Raw genomic sequence first — 20,341 nt, 5'->3', positions numbered from 1 at the left:
CAACTCTTATCATACTAGGGATGAGCACGAGCCGAGGACCCCTCTCTCTGACCCCGACCCGAAAGCTCAAGGGGATTCCCCAATCCCAATACGTAGTCCGAATGGAGAATTCGGGGAATCCCCGAATTAGGCCCAATCACCAAACAAGAGAATTCGGAGAATCCTCGAAATCCCCATTTGAGGTTTTGCATTATAATTTTTTTAAAATTTTTAATGATTAAAAAAAATTATAATGAATCAAAATATCAAAATTATAATTATGATAAATTATACAAATATGTAAATATATTATATATTAATGGTATAATATTATGTATTATTGTATTGAGTAACAAGTATTAATATATAAATATATGATATTATGATTACGGATAATAGCATATTATGTATAATTTATAATATATTATAATAAATTTTAAATAAATTATACATATATATTACAATGTCTTATTAATATTCTAAATAATACATAATGTATTATTACATATGATACATTATACATATATATTATACATATGATACATTATACATATATATTATAATAAATTCTAAATAATTAATAATTATCATAATATAACAAGAGCAATTAGGTAATGGAATTGAAATAATGATTCAACGAGGAACAAAAAAAATTTATAATGGTTTATTGATTTATTATAATCAATCAAAATATCAAATGATACATTATACATAAATAACATATGTATTATATATATAAAATGATACATTATACATATATAACATATTTATTATGTATTACAAATATTTATAATGATTTATTATATTTAATTTAGTTTTATTTATTACCTATTTGTATATGGTTTCATAAAATATTCACTCAATTATAATTTGTTTTTATATAATTTATGACTTCATTGATTGATTTTCAACTATTAAAATTAATATAAGATTAAAATGGTTAAAATTAAACCCCTCTCTCTCTCTCTCTCTCTCTCGCCCAACCCAAATCCCGAATAATTCAGAAAAACTCTGTCCCGTTCGGGATGGGTCCCCGCGGGGATGGGTATTATGTCCATCCCGATATCATACTTTAACAAAAAATTGTTAACATCGGAATCCCAAATAATTCAAGGAAACTCCGTCCCGTTCGGGATGGGTATTATGTCCATTCCGATATCATACTTTAACAAAAATATTGTTAACATCGGAAATTGGATCCCAAGGTCAACTAAAAACACTATTCTGATTTAGATTTTCTTTTTCTCTCTTCTTCTGGACCAATTCCAACTTCTCCTGATAAGATGAAAAACACAACATCAATAGCTCAACCGACGTTGGAGGTCGGTGGCGTTAGCTCATTGACACTCAAGTTACTCAAGTATTATCAATGGTAGCTCGTTGGTGAGCTTTGAGAACAGTGAGACCAAGAAGAGACCTTCTTCCTTGAACCAATGCCCTCGTTCAAAGTATTTTCTCTAAGTGAGTGCCATAGAATTTAAGAACTTATCTCCGGGGGTGTCTTTTCCTTTATATATTATTGGGGTTTCCTCTGGTTAGTGCCATTTGTCCAATTGAGTTTAGGCCACGTGTCCTTTCACAACTGTTTTAAGGGGTAAGCAAACTTTCTTTTTGATGGATTGTACAAACCATTCTCTTTACAATGCATTTGGTTCAAGAAATATTATTGGGAATGTTATATTAATGGGAAAATAAATTTTCTTAAAGATTACTAGAAATGTATTTAATTATATTTGAATAAATTGGTGGATATGTTATATAGATTATTGAATTATCCTTCTTTTTTAATATTATTATTCAAATTATTTCTTTTAACCCTTTACACTTAAAATTTTGCTAAAACACTCTCGTCACAATAAAAGTTTAAATTTAAACAAAATCATCCCACCCACCCAAGTCAATGCCGACCGTTGACCACCACTATCGGTCGCGGCCAGCGGTGACCTAAACGACGCACAATTAATCGGATCTGGCCACTATGCGTCGATCTAGCCATTAACGAAGGCCAGATCTACTTGGTCGTTCTCAAGTGGCAACGGTGGCCGACGTCAGAAGGTGGCTAAGGTGTTCTGGGTAAATTGTTTTCAAAACAAGGGTAATAATGTCCAAAAATTTTATTTGTTAGGGGGTAAAATCGTAACAAAATTAAGATTACCAAGTAATCTTAGAATACATAAAAAAATGGTAGTATTCAGATTACCATCTATATAACCAACACTAATTACAATTGGTTTTAGAAGATTACCGGAATATTTTATTACTTGAAAATTAAACATGGTAATGTCAGTAATATAAAATGACATTACTAGAGTAATCTCCATAACCCCCAACCAAACGCACCGGGTGCGTTTGGTTTAGAGAATATTATGTTAATGGAAAGATAGATTACCTTGAAGATTACTGTGAATGTTTAGTGAAATATGTTTGGTTAAGTTGAAATAAATTAGTGAGTATGTTATATTGATATGTTTGGTTAAGAGGTAAATGGGTGCGTATGTTATATAAATTATTAAATTGTTCTCTTTTTAAAATATTACTATTATTTTTTTAATCATTTTTTTAAACCCCTATATTTAAAATTTTGCTAAAACACCCCACCCATAAAATACTTCAATTTGTAGCAAAATCATCTCCACCCATTCCAAACCATTGCCAATAGCTAGTCACCACCGCCGATAGTCGCCGAAATGGTGTATGACTGGTTGAATCTGACAAGTCGTGTGCCGATAAGGTCGTTTTACGGCCACACATCTGGTCGTGATATAGCTATTTTTGGCCAGATCGAAAGTTGGAAATAGCCGGATCGCCGTGAATTTGGCCGAAAACGGCCAGATCTATTTTGGCCATTTTCGACCAGATACACAGTGGTCATGGATGGTTGAGGTTATTTTATTAACTTTTAAACTTTTTTGTGATTGGAGTGTTTTAACTAAATTCTCAAATGTAAGAGATCTAGGCTAATGGTTATTTGATAGACATTTGAAGGCAATTGTGTCTGAAATGATATTAAATTAAGGTTAAAATAGGTATAAAAATCAGATTACCTCGATAATTTTTTTAATAACATCCTCTGACAAGGTAATCTGATTACTCCTTATATTATCAAAATAAATACTATTTATAACAAAAGATTACCGTAATATTTTATTAATTACAAAAAAAAAAAAAAAAAAAAGAATTTTGAAAATCAAATGAAGATTACTGAAGTAATCTTATATAACCTCAAACCAAACACATCAATAGAGTAATCTTGATCGACATCAAAATTTAGATCGTAGACCGTGCATGTGGCCTTATCTCATATATCTCGCATTATGGATAGACCTTTTACCCGCCGTGCCTCAAATCGGGGCGAGATTCCCCAAAAATATCGAGGATGGGATTGGGGACGAGATGGAGGTCTCCCTGCCGCGCCACTTTAAATATATATAATAGTATTCCCCATATATCAATTTGTGCATGTGGCAGGCTTTTATTGGGAGATGTCATGTTATTACTTTAGAACTTCCCACACAAGATTTCTAATATATAAACAACACCAGCAGGCTTCTTTGTCTTTCAACCCTAGATCCTCTGTTTCTTTTGTCTCTCCTTAAAAAAAGTCTCTCAACTTTGAACCTCCACCGTGGTGGCGATCACTCTCTCACAACAATATATATATAAAATTAAAGGTATATAATGAATCATATATAAACATCACAGGTGAGATTGCATCTAATTGGCAATTATACAAAAACTTATTAAAGCTGGGAAAAAAAAGCTTTACTAGTAATAGGGGAAAAATTACTCAGCAATAATCAATTAAAAACATGAAATAATTGAAAGAGCTTTGGCTTAGATTGCAATAAATTAACCGCTCCAACGTGGTTGGATTATTAAGAAATAAAAAAAAAAAAAAATTATAACTAGTTGTCAAGATTACTTCTGCTCCTCATCATCTTCATCCAACTTCTTCCATCTCACCAAACATGACAGAAATTCCTGGACCTGTATATTAATAATGCATTCTAAGGATTTATTTATAACAACAAATTAAATAAAATAAAGCTGGAGGAGCAGAATTTCCACCTCTGAAGGGTCCCTAAGAGAGTAAAATGCTTTGCTTTCTTTGGGGACAGAAGATACCAGGATTCCATAACCTTGATTTCTCTCTCTCAACACCTAACAATATAAAATCAAAATTTTAATGTTAATGTTGATCAATCTTTTAAAAACAGATCCAGTACCCAATTGTTGAAATTACAGTGTTAAACCTTAAATGCATCTTCATCAGTCCTGTCATCCCCAACATAGATTGGGAGCACATCATCACTATTACTTAGTCCTGCACCAATAAAAAATATACAAAAGTTGACCCAACAAGTTTTGATGACCATAATTCTGCAAAGTCTAAAGAGGAGATGCATATACCAAGAGATTCAAGCAGAAATTCAACTGCTTTTCCTTTATTCCAGTCAATCACAGGACGCACCTCTAAAACCTAAAATAAAATGAAAATATGTCAGGGAAATATAAATTTGAAGAATAAAAACATTAGGCTTCCAAATCAAATACCTTCCGCCCATGAGTTAATCGCAAACGAGGATAGTCTTTAAGAATATCGTGGACACATTGTGCAATTGTAGGCCAATTCTGAAGTCAAAGAAGCAGAAAATATCTTATACCCAGTTATTTGATGAAATGCTAATTATGCTTCAGAAACATAGTAATTTTTACCTTCTCATCTACATTACGGTAATGTATAGCTGCACAAAACTTGTGATTCTCAACTTTTGCGCCTTGGATTTTTTTAGTGTTCTCAACAAGGGTTCTAAAAACCTGCACAAGCAGTATTTAGAATCATTTTTTTTTTCCCTAGATAACAAAAATACCTAATATTAGACAGAACAAAACAATTATGTACCTCATTGATCATAGGTATAAATTCTATAGCTGGTTGGAACAGATTTACTTCCTTACCCTATTACACATCCAAAGGAAATTGGGATCAACATAAAAACTTATTGTTGGATAAAATTTTCAACAGTGAAGCAAAATAATTGTAAGAATGAAATCTAGAGAAATCGAATTTATTTAAGAGCATTCTGGAGTTGATAAAAGGGTAGTCGGAATGGTGTAATAGTATGTCTTACCAGTTGGTCAGTTGATTTAATACAGTTAGGATGGTCATCAGACACAATGTTGTTGACAGGGCCCATAATGTCCATCCCGTGACTACCAGCATAAAAGAGTTCTGTTAGTCCTACCAATTCATAAACCTGATAAAAAATGGCATTCAATCAGATCCTAAAAGGAACCATATGACAATTATATACAAAAATAGATAAGCCTAATAAAACAAATTTCTACCTTATCCCGGCTTCTTCCACTGATAATTGCTGTTGGGAAATACTTTGCAATATTTCTTACAGCAAAGCGCATCTACAAAACAATGTCTAACTTCAATAGAAGCTCAAGCCAGAAAACGATTTCTTTTTAAGAAAAATGTTTTACATACAGCAAATTAAGTGCATATATTCTTACACCATCGGACATAATTGCACGATCTGGGTCATCGACTATTGGCGAAAGAGTCCCATCGTAATCTAAAAACATTGCAATTTTTTTGTTCTTTGCAAAATTTGTAATCTGCTTAAAATAGTCAAGGGCCGATGGATACTTAAGCTGCAAAAATAGAAAGCAGAGAGAATTGGGGAAAAGATAAGTACTAACAACTCAATGTCCAAAAGTGTTAAGTTAAAATATGGTGTGTATGGATTATTATTATCAACAACAATGATGTTTGTTTACCATCCAGGAACGGTAAGCAGTCTCAGAATCATCCGGAGCAACCTCAGAATTGAAATCCTTAATTAGCTTCTTGCGAGGAGGTGATGATGATTTCATGGCGTCGAGCCACCCATTGGACCTAACATCATCAAGTTTTCCAGGCTTTTTTCTTGGAACTGTGACATACTTGCCAGAAAATGATGGTCCTGCCGAGGAGTAAGGCAACAAACTAGAATGTATCCCCAGTTTCGACTTGTTTAACGGTGAAGGATCGGTGAGAACAGGAGAAGCATGATTTGACTTCAACTCCATTTTATCCAGATTACTCAAAATGTATAAACTAAATGTTTGATATTAACAGCAACTTGGTCAAACAGAGATATGCCCCTGAATTTTATTTTATTTTTATTTTTTTCACCCAACTCTTTTGTCTATGAAAAACCACCTCTTCAACGTTTTCTTGTCACTGCTGGTCGGTGAGCAGTCCATCAAGCGCAGGCTTCCTGAAAACTAAAGATGAAACATTGCATAAATTTTAATCCTCATCCTCATAAGGATTTCAATCAAAACAGAACCCATTTTCATTTAAATCTCCATACCTTTTCATCTCCAAAGCTACACCGCATTTATAGCAACTGACTGAACATATTTATGCAAGAATCCTTGAGAAAGTGAAGTCCGACCAAAATTCACCTAACTTCAGCCTGAACTATAAAATATTATTGTAAGATTCCAATTATTTTTAATACATACAATTCAATTAAGATCTGTTCAGCAGTACAACTCAATGAAACTAAGCAACAAGTTCACAATGCAAGTCTTTAATACTCATGTGAAAATGTTCACCAATCCTTTTAAGACTAAGAAGCTAACTTGGCAACCATGGCACACTGAAAAAGAAAAATGGAATCAACAATGTACACATAAACTTGATTATGAATATACTAAGTTTAATATAATTTACAACATATGAAAAGAAATGTAGACCACGAAATTTGAGATCCAGGAAGAAAATTATAAATAACAAAAGTCCATCATCTCCATTTATCCTTCAACCTTACCTACCACGCCATCTGTCACTCGTAATTATAATTATGGTCTTGGATGCATCAGAGTAGACAAATAAAACGTCAGATCACCCGTTTGGCTCATATTTAAATATTATATATATATGTGTGTGTGTGTGTGTGTGTGTGTGTAGACCATAGATTTAACAAAGACGGTAATTTCATTCTGTAGATCTAATGCATCGCTTTCAAATTAAAAAAAAAAAAAAAAAGAAAGCCAAAGCTTAATTTATGTCGCAATGAAAAGACAATCCAACTACCAAAACGGCCATAGACTCTTACCCCCAGGTCCCCCACCATGAAAACAAATAATAAAAATACTTTCTGAAAACTATATATACATATAAATTGCATAATCAATCATCAGCAAAAGTCAATACTGATGAAGGTTCTGGGCTTGATGAGAAGCCATAATTATTGAGGAAAATTACATGGGAAAGTGCATGAGCATTTCTTTTTCAAAAGAAAGTGATTAGGAAACCTTGTTTTCGATATTTCAACATCTTTTACTTGTTCACAGCAACTGACGAAACAGAAACTTTTAACAAATAAAGAAAAATGAACAACAAATGCGCCGTCAAAATCATATCTTTTTAAATATTCATATTGGATCCTCCACGGTTAAAAAAACAAATCAAAAAATCAATTTCCCAAAAACTATAGGAGATATCTTTAACTATTACTAAAATGGACCCACAACCAAAATCAATAATAAAAACAAATAAAATAAGAAAACTTCATATGAAATCCATTATTTAAAAACAGTAATAATAATAATAATAATTTTTTGCCATTTCATATCGTGAAAATCAACAATTCTTTGTCTTTAATCCTTTCCAAAACATGGCGACTTTGTTGCATGCCTCGCCGTAAAAACGTAAAAGGTGAACAAATGATTTTTCCAAAACCGAAGAATCAAAGATCTCAGGGAAGCAATAAATAAATAAAAAGCAAATAAGGATCGTAAAAGCATTGTAAGGGTTAAAGAGAGGAGAATTTCAGATTCAATATGAATACGTACCGGCAGATTCAGAAATGAGAGGAATGCAAAAGCTCCTTTCTCTCACCAACCAAAAACAAAAGTGTTGAAACCAAAGAGACCAATGAATAAATAAAAAGAAAAGGGTAGTGAGGTATATGAAAGAAAAAGGATGACCTCAAATGAAAGTTGAGAAACCCTAACGACGGAAAGAAGAGAAAAAGAAGGAAGACAATGAATGTGATTTATAGAGTTTGATGCTAGACGTGCTTAACAATCCAACACCTTCGCAAATTTTCACCAAATCTCTATTTTCTCTTTTATTATTATTATTATTTAATTAAATACTTTACTATATACGGGTTTCACTTTCAACTGTTGTATGTAAACCGACACGTGTAGGTGAAACATGTAAATGTTTTATACCATGACACCTGTGAGCGTATCTAAGTGACGTGGCCACGTGTCACTTCAGATGTCCATGCTTCACAGACGGGTTTTCTATCTGTATCTCATTTAGTACCACTTAGCGGCCGTCGGTGACGGAAATATTTACCTTTTTTTTATTAATAGATAAAAAAAAAACAATTCAGGTGTTGAGAGATAAAAGACTCTGGAGGTGTCACGTGCAAAATTTTACAAAGTATATGAAAGGAAAATGGTTTTGCATTTTTACGGCCGAAGTTGCACTAATCTCGTGAGGGATGTCACGTGGCCCGCGATCTGAGCTGGCAAATGGGGTTTGGGGTTGATAACAAACAAGTGGTGGAGCCCAAAAAAAGTTGGATCACAATGGAAGGTTCTATTCAGGCAGTAAAATTGTCTACTTGGCTTTGTTATTTTTACCAGCGGTTGGGGTTTGACTTTATGGTATCGTAAATGGTAATTTTATTTTTTTAACATTTTAATTTTACAAGTACATAAAGAGCTTGAGCTTGTTCAATTGAAAAGAAGGGTGGTTGAGGTTAAGGTGCATATGACTTTTATCATGGGTGAATTCTGGAATGGACTAACTAAAAATAGTGTTTATTGTTTTATTTAAATTAACCAAATTAGACGTCACATGGTGATATTAATTATAAGTTACTAATCATAGATGATTGGCCATTAAAACTTCGAGGTAATGCTTGAATTCTAACGACATTTGACTTTGACAAACTTACATATTATTCACTCACGCTTTCCCATTAGTTTCATTTCTTCAATTTCCCAACATCTTATTATTACTGGTTAATTTTCATAAATTTTGACTATGTTTTTTAAAGGATTCATTTGGTCATAGGTCGGATCCGAGAGTCTTTAATGACATCTTATGCTACTATGGATTATAGGTTTACACGGGTTTACTTTTACTCCCTAAGAATAAAGGTATTCACTTGTATCTAGGGTTATTCTTAACCATATACTTCAAATTGGATTGAATTATTATCAAGATATTGTCTATTTTAGACCCAAATATGCATAAGTTTGTTTTTAAAGTTCACGCAAGTGTCCTTGACCTAAAACACGTTTTAACAACTTAGAAACTCACGTGATATTTTACTAATTTTCGTTTTTTCTTCTTTCAAGCAATGCGGAACGTCACACCTTAACTCATAAAAATCAATATATATATGGAATGAAATTAAAATATTAGGTAAAAGTGAAATTGAAAATAGAAATAGGAGGTGAGGGTAAGGGTAAGGTTGAGAAACTTCAAACTGTGACTTCATGATGTGACTATTCCATAGATTAGACAATTTAAAAACAATAGTGTTAATTTGTTTACATAAGTCTGCTTTAGCATACGACGGTAGCTTTGCTTAATCAAATCTCATTTAATTTAGCATGTGTTTAGTGTGACTGACTTTTGAGACATATTAATTAAACGTAAGAACTTAAGTATTTTCTTTAATTATCAATGATGAAATAGAAAATAATTTAACTCTTTAGTTACAGGTTTATGAATTTTTGTTTTATTCTTTAAACATTCACGCACTCTTAATACTCTACTTTAAACCATTTATACCAAAATGAGGTTGAAGCACAAAGATCAGAAAGGATATATTAACTAAAAATATAGTTAATACAAAATAATAATTTTTTTTTAATACGAAATTCAGTTAATAAACCTACAGACATTACAAATCTTATATTAAAATTATTTTTATAATCTTAATTGCTAGTAGTAATAAATAACAAATAAAAAACTATAAAATTATGTACATAGATTTTGTTTGGGCAACAAGCAGTAAACATACTCTATAGATTCTAAATCAAGTAACAAATCTTTTGTCTTCTGTTTTAACATTAAAATTTAGTTTTCCTGCTTTAATTCTACTAAACCAGGCTATGTATTATTAACATTTGCTTTCTTAATTTATTCTTTCATGAAACACGACCCGCATTAACAATTCTATAATATCTGTTAATATATTCGATTATCACTTTCAAGTTATAATAATTTATAAATTATTTTTATGTCACATTTGGATCATAATTTTAATTATATATATAAAACAATTAAACAACTTTTGAGATAGTTATAAGATATTTTGATGATCGATGAATAATAAAACCAAAAACATATATAGTAAAAAAAGAAGAAAAGGAAACAACTGCAAACAAAGACCAGTACGGTAGATATAGCCACCTCGGATACACGAGGTATAACTTTGTCCACATACGGGAGCACACGGTTGGCCTGCCACCTCCAATCATTAATGTTAAAACAGCTGACGTGGACACATACCTTTCTAGATGGCGACTAACTACGTTCCATTTTAAGTGTAGGTCCCATAAAGTTGGTGGATGAGGTGGCGGTGATGTCATGATGAAACGTTAAACTAGAGACTGAGTCAGTGCTGAGTAGACAGAAAATGGGTGGCCCTTTATGTGCATTAAAAGTCGTTTTGAAGAAGAAAGTAAAATTAATGGAGAAGAAAGAAGCAATAGATGTTTCCATTACGAATCTTTTTTAAAGACTCGGACTTGCAGTCATTTCTATTCAATTTGAATGATTGGGGCTTTGTTTTAGGACATGCACCAATTGATTAGATTACTTTCAAAGAAATATAAAGGACAAGAGCTTCTCGTTTTAGTCATTTAATTATTGAGCAATAATTTTATAAATGTTGAATATGAAAGATGATAAGAAATGGTTGCTGAAAAGGTGGCCTGATTATCAGACTAAAGCATTAAGTATTTGCCATTACTAAACGCTAATTAGATTTAGAATGTGGGCTTTTCATATTATAAATTAGAATTGACAGGTTGGGGTAGGGTGCTAATGACAAAAAATATGAATTATTTGAACATATAGTTGTCGGCCACTTTGTGATTTGTCATCTGTTCATGTGTTAATCGATTTGTATAGAAGAGGTCAATTCCAATAGGGTTTCACGTGGGAGTTGAAACATATATATATATATATGCATGGGGCATCCACCTTGCTATTAGTTTTTATGATTTTAATAAAATTATGATAGAAATATTTTTGTTATACCAATGTTGTCATATTTATAAAATGAAAGAAAACCAGCAACGCCTTACAAAAAGTCATACAAAAAAACAATCTTTATCCTTAAAATTTATGATTGTCTCTTTCTTTCTCTCTTTTTCCCTTCTTTTAAGAGCAGAGATTATCTCTTTGTATGACTCTTTGTAAAGCTAGTGTTACTTATCAATTAATAATAGTACATGTGTTTGTTTTGTATATTAATTATGCGTAATTTTCTTTAATTCAGGCACGGTATAAAATACAAAAGATCGATGAAGATAGGCTTTGAACTTCAATAGTGTGAAGGAACAGAGAGATGAATTGGCAAGAAGGTTCAAGGGATAAGATATATTATTAATGGCAACAATGAGTAAATCTGCAATTGCAATTGCAAGTTGGTGAACATTACTCATATAATGCAGCTAGGTCGATCGCCCAGGCCATGTGTAGCCTCCCAACTTGTACTAAAAATACATACACTTGTAGATATGTTAAACTTTGCTTAAATGGATAAGGAAAACTTGACTGACTGGTGGAATTAATCTAATATAATTAACCTTATCCACATCCAACTCTAACAATTCTAAACTATTACAAATTGTTATGTTAGCAACACAACAGTCTGGTTTAGCTAGTGATTATGTGGTGAGTGCGATTGTAATTCCATGAGCAAAAATATCTTAACAGACAAATACTGTATGGTTTTTGCAGATAACGTATCAATTATGCCAATGGCATTGGCATTGGCACCACCACCTTCAATTCACTACTTTAATGCTCAATACATAAATAATTTTAGCATCATTTTGAGTGGCCAGTTGGGCTCAATTCCTATTTTTCATTTGTCATGGTCCGTGCTTAAGATTGTTTGATTTTTAGGCCTATTCGACGTTTGATTCAGGATAGCTTCTCCCATAATCATTCATGTCGTAATCTAAAACCCAACAAGTATTTAACAAATTAATTTGAAAAATGATTAATGAACAATCTGATTATGAAATAATTTATTTTATAAAAAGATTCTAAAAGTAGCTATTTGTAACTTTTAGAATTCCAAAGTTGCTTTTAAAAGGGTAATTTTCAAAAACAATCTAAGGTTAACATGAATTCTATCTTTTTTTATAAATTATTTTTTAAATAAATAAATAATATAATAAAAAATAAAAAGCTTTAGAATTGGCCAATGGAGTTGTGGCTCGACGTCAGCCACGGACAATGGCCAGATGCGCCTTTGATGATAGGGTCTGGCCACCTTTGTCAATTTGCCAGCTAGAGACACTCCGGCCATTTCTATAATCTTATTACCTTTTTTTTGTTTTAAGTAATTTATTAATTGAAAAAACTTATTTGAAAAAGAAACCTAATTTAGTCATTTTACATTTGCCACCTATTATTTTTCAGAAGTAAAAGCAATTTAAAAGTTTAGCAAAACAAACAACTTTTTTTTTTTTTTATCAAAAGTTGATTATCTGTAAAATTGTACTAAAAATGATTAAGTTATAAGAATTCAAAATTAACCCTAAAAATGTTAAAAAGGGAAATGATTTTTTTGACGTATTTACTAACGGGGTCGACTGAGATAGGAGGTAGGAGTTCAATACTATTTCTTTTTTACCCCAAGCCGCCAACCTCTTGTTTTATTGGCCGGTTTGAATATATATTTTCATTTTTGACAATTTTATCCTTCAATGAATCAATATACATAAAACAATACAAAAGACAAGATTATACGCACAATTTTCTCTAAACACCCCATTTTAATTAAACAAAAGTTATGTTAGTAAATTATCTAAAAAGCATTTTTACACGAAGAATAAGAAAATTTTTTCTAAGTTAAAATTGAATGTTAGAATTCTGGAAAATAACGCAGAACATATTCATATCCAATAAACTATTTATTGTCTGGCTAAATAGAGTAAACGACATGTTCCCACCCAAGGGTTGACGAAATGACAAGTTTTCACCCTTGGCTTCATAAATTTCATATTCTCACCCTTAAATTAACATAAAATCATTTAATAAAACGGTCATAAGGTAAATTGGCCATTTCCATCGCAACAAACCTGAAATAAAAATAAAAATTTCAAAATAACCTTTCACGTCTCAACTCTCAAAATTGACAAAGTGCGGCCTTCGCTATCACCGTCGGCAACCGTTTAGAGCTGATTTCGGTCGATTTTCTCACCAAAATTGATAGAAATCATCACCTTATCTTTTCCCAAGTGTTTTTCAGCCTTAATAGCCCTCAATTTGACCAATTTTTGCCGATTCTCGCAACCCAGCTCCATCGCATGTGACAACCATTTCCGACCTATACCCGGCATCGTTGGTCTTCCCTAAAACCACCATCTTCCTCCCCTCAGCCCTTATACCAAAACCCCTATGACACCTTATCGTTTACTTTATCAATCGCCGGCCACCGCCACCTTTTGGTCTGCGATTTCTCAAGCTTTTTCTAGTCAATCCTTATTGGAAATAACCCCCATCACCACCCATTGCTTCTTCGGCATCTGATCTCCAAAACCCCCCACCAACCTGACCCTGTTAACTTGTCGATCGCTGTCTACCTCTCCTTAGCATTTCGTTTCTTTTTTTTTTTTTTTAAATAAAAATTGAAGAAAATGGTGTTATTGAAAAATATTTGAAAGTAAAATGACTTTTTTCTAATTCTATTAATTTTGGAGTTAAAAAGTAACTTATTAGTTTATTTGTTAAGGACAGTATGATAATAGCACTTTATATACTGTGTTAGAACCAAAAATCTCTAAGGGGGTTAATTTAAGCTGAGAATTTGTAATTTATGAAACCATGGGTGGGAACTTAGATTCGCCAAGCCTTGGGTGGGTAGATGTCATTTACTTGGCTATATAAGATAAGCTATAACCCAAATTAAAGGAGTACTCGACTTTTTTCCACCCAAATAATGGCTTAATAACATTTTCCCACCTACAAACTTTTAAAACACTACTTTACTACCCAAATTTATATTTTATTTCTGATTCCGATATCGTTGCAACCCTACACCACCATCATTCTCTTTCTTGATTATCATTTACTAGAATCTCTCAAACCTTACTCCTGCCAACCCTGTCAATCACCAACAATTAAACAACTAGGGTTTGTGTAGCCGTCCCTCCCAAGTCAAATTCTGAATAATCTCAACTACAAAAATCCAAACTTTCACTACCAAAAGACTAATCCACTTTCCTTTTTCAAAAGCCTCAACAACTTGAACCGAGTTTGTTCTATGTTCGCTGCTAGAATATAAATTTGGATAGTAAAGTAGTATTTTAAAATATGTAGGTGAAAAAATGTCATTAAGCTATTATTTGAGTGGAAAAAAAATCTTTAACTTAAATTAAAGTGAACAAAATAAAATAAACAGAAAGACTACACTTACAAAAGGGTTTACAAATGAGTAATATTACACATACATCATTTCTCATACAACATTATGTGGCAAGATATGATTGACTAATTTAAAGTTAAAATTAAACTTTCATCCAATCATATCTTGCCACATAATATTGTATGAGAAATGTTGTATGAGAATGATGTATGTGTAGTATTATTCTTTACAAATAGCCCCATACAAAGTTACCCGTCAGATGATGTGCCACATCATCGCTTGCCAACTTCGCCTTTTGTAAAATATTTAATAATTAATTAATTAATTATATTAATTAAAATATTTTAATTAACCCAAATATATATATTTAAAAAAAAAAAGATTCTAAAATACTTCTCAACAGCACTAAATCAGAAATCCCCAATTCCTTTTCAAATAACAAACTGTAACCACCACCGCCAATCTCAACCGCACCACTGCTGCCTATCCTCTTCCACCACCACTCACAACGACACCGCCGCCCTCAACCACCGTTTATCCTCTTCCTCTTCCAACATCACTATCAGCCGAAATCCCCAATTTCCTCTCAACCGCACAGTTGCTTCTAGCCGGTGATTCATCGGGCATTTTCAATTTAATTAAATTGAAGCGAATTTCAATCTTTAAAAGAGATGATAACCTTTTATAAATTAGATAATTTTATAGTCAATTTTAGGTGTAAGCACTTCACCTCACTGAAGAGATTTTGTATTAGGTGGCTGCTTCATGTCCAATGTAGAAGCATTCAACAAAGAATGGGGAATGTCCTTAAAATCAGAAAGATATGTATCAAACATTGTTCGATCGCCTTTTAAGTTTTTTCCAAAAATGGAACCACCAACCATTATTGGCCATTTCAATTTGCTTAGTTTTAAGAGACGAAAAGCCCAATATTAAGCTACTAAAGTGAAACTAGTTAAACGATTCAACTCAATACATGTGCGAATCTACATTATTCGCAACAGTGTTGTCACTCCCAATTAACCAGTTCCCCAAGACAACTGAATTAAAGGCTTTTATACCAATAACACCAGATTCATCAAAATTATACCCTAAACCATAACAGCTGATGATCAACAATTTACAAATCAACCCAGAATAATGGGAAGACTTAACCTGTATCCAAGAACACAGAATAAATACACGTACACTCATTCTTCACAGATGCGAATTTTTGCAGCGTTTGAATTCACCAAGCACTTCCTCCTCCCTAAGCCCAACAAGAAATTGGGCTAAACCTTCAAGAAACAAAGCTGCCTGATACAAACTCAACCCACTCACTATCTCCGTAATCACACTCTTTCTCAACCTATTCGCATCCATAAACACACTCACCATCTCTTCCATCGCTTCCTTCATTGCCTCTTCAATCCTTTCTCTTTTCCCTTCACAATCCGCCCCCCAATCCTCTGCTATCCTTCCCACAAAACCACCCTGTACCTTCTTAATTCTGCTCATCAATGCAGGCACCATTAGTCTTAATCCACATTCTATTTGATCGATGTGATTCATCAAGTGTTTGGATACATTCTTCCACGCCATCATCACTTGCCACGGTCTATCAAGACCAGCAACAACACCATCGCAAGAGTCATTTTCTTCTCCTTCCTCAGTTTCTTGATCAAGAAAGGATCTTAAAAGGTTGGTGAAGAGATAGGGGTGGAGATCACCGAGAAGGAGAAATGGTATTTCAAGAGAGTTGCGCCAAGAAGGGAAGAGAAGTTGAGGGAGGTTTTCTTGGGAGGCAGCGAGATCCAAGGTGTCATAGTAGGCGAGGAAGTGATGAAGGAGGATATCAATGCGTGAGTGGAGAAGAGTTGGTGAAGAAGATGAAGAAAGGGAGAGTTGAATGAGAGGGAGGTGGGTTTTCTTGAGAGTTTTAAACCATTTTGTGTAGTAATCTTGGAAGGAAAGTGTTTGTGGTTTTTTCCGAAAGAGAGAAGAAAAAGGCTTAGGCTTTGGCATCCTTTTTTGGTGAAGAAGATTTTATTTGATCTGCATTTGGTGTGACTGGATGTTTTCTGTTCTGTGCTTTATAGCTGAGCAGAGGTATATATGGAGGGAGGGAACATTTGCCAATCGGGCATAATATGGGCTTTCTAAGCGAAGTATGGACTTATGGTGGGCCTTGGCACTTAACAGAGATAAACGCGCCCACATGTGACGTGAAACTGCAGCAGTAAAAGTAACAAAGATAAAAAGGCGCCAAAAAGGGTAAAGCATTAGCACAGTGCAGCGCATATTAAGGAAGACAATATTTCGAAACGGTGCCGCATTAGGTAGTACTACTCACTCACCGACACCCCACTCCATGGATATTTATATCTGCATACAGTTAATTTTACCCTCTCTCTCAACACCACGCTTAAAATCCTCCGTACTTTGTTAAAACAAAAACACCAAAACCCACTCTCTCACTCACTTTCCTTAATTAAAACCATAAATTCCCACTCTCTCTCTCTCAATGTCTTCCAAATCCATCAATATCTTCATCTTCATCTTATTTCTACTCAGATTAGCATCTTCTGATCGAACCTCAGACTGCTCCAACCGTTGGATCTACATCAGACCGTTACCATCACGTTTCAATTTTGATCTCCTCTCAAACTGCTCTGCGTACCCTCTGTTTGACGATTTCTGTTCTTATTTACCCAATCACGGCCTCGGACCCAAAACCCATAACCATTCTCTCAGCTGGTACCGCACTGACCCAATCTTGCTTGAACAATTTTTTCACCGGAGAATTCTTGAATACCCTTGTTTAACTCAAGATCCCACTCTTGCCAACGCCATTTACCTCCCTTATTATACTGCCCTTGACGCTTTAAAGTACTTGTACGGACCCGAAGTCAACTCCAGCAATCAACACGGTCTTGAATTATACAATTTCTTACGCAAGGACGTTCCTCATATATGGGATCGCCACGCCGGTCACGATCATTTCTTGGTAATAGCAAGACCCGCCTGGGATTTTTCACAACCTTTTACTAATGATCCTCCCGTTTGGGGAACTTCGTTTCTTGAACTCGCTGAGTTTTATAATGTAACGACTTTGATTCCTGAGGGACGAGCTTGGGGTTGGCAGGAACAAGCGGTGCCTTATCCCACCAGTTATCATCCATCAAACTCCGTCGTTTTGGGGTCGTGGTTGAAACGCGTGAGAAATTCAAGAAGAAATAGTTTAATGTTGTTTGCCGGAGGAGGAGGCGTTGCTGCGACTCCAAATATTAGGAGAAGTATCAGAAATGAATGTGAAGATAATAGTACCGAGATTTCTGGAGGGTATTTTAGTAAAGTTTGTGAGATTGTTGATTGTTCAAATGGGATTTGTGAGCACGATCCGATTAAGTATATTAAGCCAATGTTGCAAGCCAATTTCTGTTTGCAGCCTCCGGGGGATACGCCGACAAGGAGGTCAACATTTGATGGGATTCTTGCTGGTTGCATACCCGTTTTCTTTGAAGAACAATCTGCCAAATCACAGTACGACTGGCATTTACCTCAACATATTTATGACGAATTTTCAGTGTTTATTCCGAAGGAGGATGTTGTGTTTAAAGGGTTGAAAATTGTTGATGTGTTGATGAGTATGCCAAAATATAAGGTGAGGAGAATGAGGGAGAAAGTTATTGAATTGATACCAAGAATTATTTATAGAAGACATGATAGTACTCTTCCTATGAAGAACATCAAGGATGCTGTTGATATTGCAATTGAGGGTACTTTACACAGGATCCAATCTAGGCTCAAATCAGTGTCAGTTCAATGACCTCACTTCTTTCTATTGTAGAACATTATTCATTATTCGTCTTTTTTGTTTACTACTTTGTACTTTATATTGTATTGTTTCCCGCAAACACGTCTGAGGAAACACAGTACTTGTATTGTATCTTAATTCGTAAGTTATAACAATACATGTTTATGACTTTGAAGATAAATAATTTAAGTTTATTAGGAGCGCCACAACTTTGAAGTAAAAAATCCAAACAAACAAAAAAGAGCTAATGGAGATTATGCGTTGGCGACCTCCTCAGTCATTTGCAGGACATATGTAATGAGAAACACCAACTGCCCGCGGAACAACTTTTCTCCTCTGTGATTTTCATGTTCAAGTAACTTTTCATCCCCATCTAAGAATAACAGAGCCCCAAGTTAGACCAGCACCAAAACCTGCTGCCACGATAGTATGGCCTGACTTCACCTTCCCGCTTCGAACAGCTTCATCCAACGCCAATGGTATTGATGCAGCACTTGTGTTACCATAATTCGCTAAATTTGATATAACTCGTTCTGATGGGACTTCTAAACGTGTTGCAACTGCATCTAGGATCCTTTGGTTTGCCTGCATTTTATCGAAACCTCTTATCAGTACTTGAATATTCTTTCATCCACAAAATCTCTGTTTCTAATTGAACCACAGAAAAATATATGTATAAAATGTTCAAGTTGAGAAATCTCAAGAGTGAGTTTGAAAGTCTATTTAACATCTTACATCTCTGCATTATTTCGCAGACTTCTTTCCTATATGACTAATCTGATAACTAAGCAGGTATGACCTGCCAAGATATTTTGAAGATAAGTATATATTTATAATGCTGAATTAATCAAATAAGATATGCTTTGCACATGATTTTTTACTGATGCTGACATTATATATCAAATTGTAATAATCAATGAAAGTTTCATCCTTCTCTGTTGCAAGCAAGAACCTCTAATTCCTATAACATGAAATTTGCGCCTAAAGCCGAAGCTCTCCATGATCTGAACCTTTTCAGTGGGGTTTTCTCTAATATGACAAGATAATGCATGATAAAGAATACAGACAGCAAAAAGATCTCATCTGACTGGCCAAACTCATACACCTCCAGGTGGAAGGTGAATATAAATCAAACCAAACAAAATACTTATTATGTAGACTCCATATCTCATACCTGATGAAGCAGTAACCAATCAATGCTGGACATGTTTAGACCAGCCTTTTGAAGGGAAGACTCAATTGTCTGTGGCACAACTCGCACGGCAAAACGGAAGACTTCTTTGCCATTCATATGAATGCATGAATAAGATGACTGCTTCGGGGGGAAGCCTAACACAGATCCATTAGATCCCAATACATCATCAATGTCATTTCTTTTGATGCCAGCATTTAGATGTCTGCAGTAATAAACATTAAAGCTCAGTTCCCTTCCTCTTAGCAAGAAACAAAAAGTTCTCTACTGAAAAATGTTGAGCACATACCTTTGGCCTCCACCATCACTATGCAAGTCAAAACTAAATAAACCATCCTCCTCAATGTCACAGGCCTGCAAAATCATTGAATTGCAACCGGAATGAAGTTTTATCAAGAAAAAATGAGCAGTTTCCAATTAATAATTCTTAGCCAATACTCATATAANATTGTTATTATGCATGCATTGTACAGTTTTCAGTAGATGTTACAGAAGAGGAGCATAGTGGGTTTACTTACTGAGCAATTAGTGCTCACCTTGTTGTTTTCAATGTTTTTACAGGTAATAGGTGAGATGTGGTCGCTTGGAACGTGACACAGCTGAAGGGTTGGGCAACACTGTCGAGTTGATGTTTTGTGACTTTATTATATTTTATAAAGATTTGTATTTAAAGAAAAATTAGTTATGGGCCCATTATTTTATACTTGTCTACATGTATATTTTCTTATATAT

At 33.9% G+C, this 20,341-nt stretch overlaps 4 protein-coding genes across 5 annotated transcripts; 1 reads left to right on the top strand and 3 right to left on the bottom strand.

The window, feature by feature from the left end:
* Window positions 1–3,719: 3,719 nt before the first annotated feature.
* Window positions 3,720–6,427, bottom strand: LOC116119386 (probable trehalose-phosphate phosphatase F). Of its 2 annotated transcripts, none has more exons than XM_031405327.1 (12): window positions 6,348–6,427; window positions 5,770–6,258; window positions 5,503–5,643; window positions 5,329–5,400; window positions 5,112–5,237; window positions 4,883–4,939; window positions 4,696–4,797; window positions 4,534–4,611; window positions 4,390–4,459; window positions 4,233–4,303; window positions 4,048–4,140; window positions 3,720–3,966 (listed from the first exon to the last, which is right to left on the bottom strand). In XM_031405327.1, the coding sequence occupies exons 2-12, from the start codon at window positions 6,058–6,060 to the stop codon at window positions 3,898–3,900; spliced, it is 1,170 nt and encodes a 389-aa protein (XP_031261187.1). In that variant the 5' UTR covers window positions 6,061–6,258; window positions 6,348–6,427; the 3' UTR covers window positions 3,720–3,897. The 2 variants fall into 2 exon arrangements, with proteins under 2 accessions (XP_031261187.1, XP_031261188.1); XM_031405328.1 differs by having other exon boundaries at window positions 5,770–6,251.
* A 9,231-nt stretch (window positions 6,428–15,658) lies between these two features.
* LOC116119384 (protein INAPERTURATE POLLEN1) lies at window positions 15,659–16,807 on the bottom strand. Its single transcript, XM_031405325.1, has one exon. It carries the CDS (start codon window positions 16,623–16,625, stop codon window positions 15,819–15,821), a length of 807 nt encoding a protein of 268 aa, XP_031261185.1. The 5' UTR covers window positions 16,626–16,807; the 3' UTR covers window positions 15,659–15,818.
* A 204-nt stretch (window positions 16,808–17,011) lies between these two features.
* LOC116119388 (probable xyloglucan galactosyltransferase GT19) lies at window positions 17,012–18,585 on the top strand. The gene has a single exon (XM_031405330.1). The coding sequence runs from the start codon at window positions 17,125–17,127 to the stop codon at window positions 18,427–18,429; it is 1,305 nt and encodes a 434-aa protein (XP_031261190.1). The 5' UTR covers window positions 17,012–17,124; the 3' UTR covers window positions 18,430–18,585.
* Window positions 18,524–19,979, bottom strand: LOC116119389 (3-oxoacyl-[acyl-carrier-protein] synthase 3 A, chloroplastic-like). The gene is made up of 3 exons (XM_031405331.1): window positions 19,899–19,979; window positions 19,592–19,814; window positions 18,524–19,002 (listed from the first exon to the last, which is right to left on the bottom strand). Exons 1-3 carry the CDS (start codon window positions 19,973–19,975, stop codon window positions 18,781–18,783), a joined length of 522 nt encoding a protein of 173 aa, XP_031261191.1. The 5' UTR covers window positions 19,976–19,979; the 3' UTR covers window positions 18,524–18,780.
* Window positions 19,980–20,341: the final 362 nt, after the last annotated feature.

Source organism: Pistacia vera, unplaced genomic scaffold, assembly GCF_008641045.1.
Source record: "Pistacia vera cultivar Batoury unplaced genomic scaffold, PisVer_v2 Contig888, whole genome shotgun sequence".
Classification (NCBI taxonomy): domain Eukaryota; kingdom Viridiplantae; phylum Streptophyta; class Magnoliopsida; order Sapindales; family Anacardiaceae; genus Pistacia; species Pistacia vera.
This window is presented reverse-complemented; position numbering and strand designations above follow the sequence as displayed.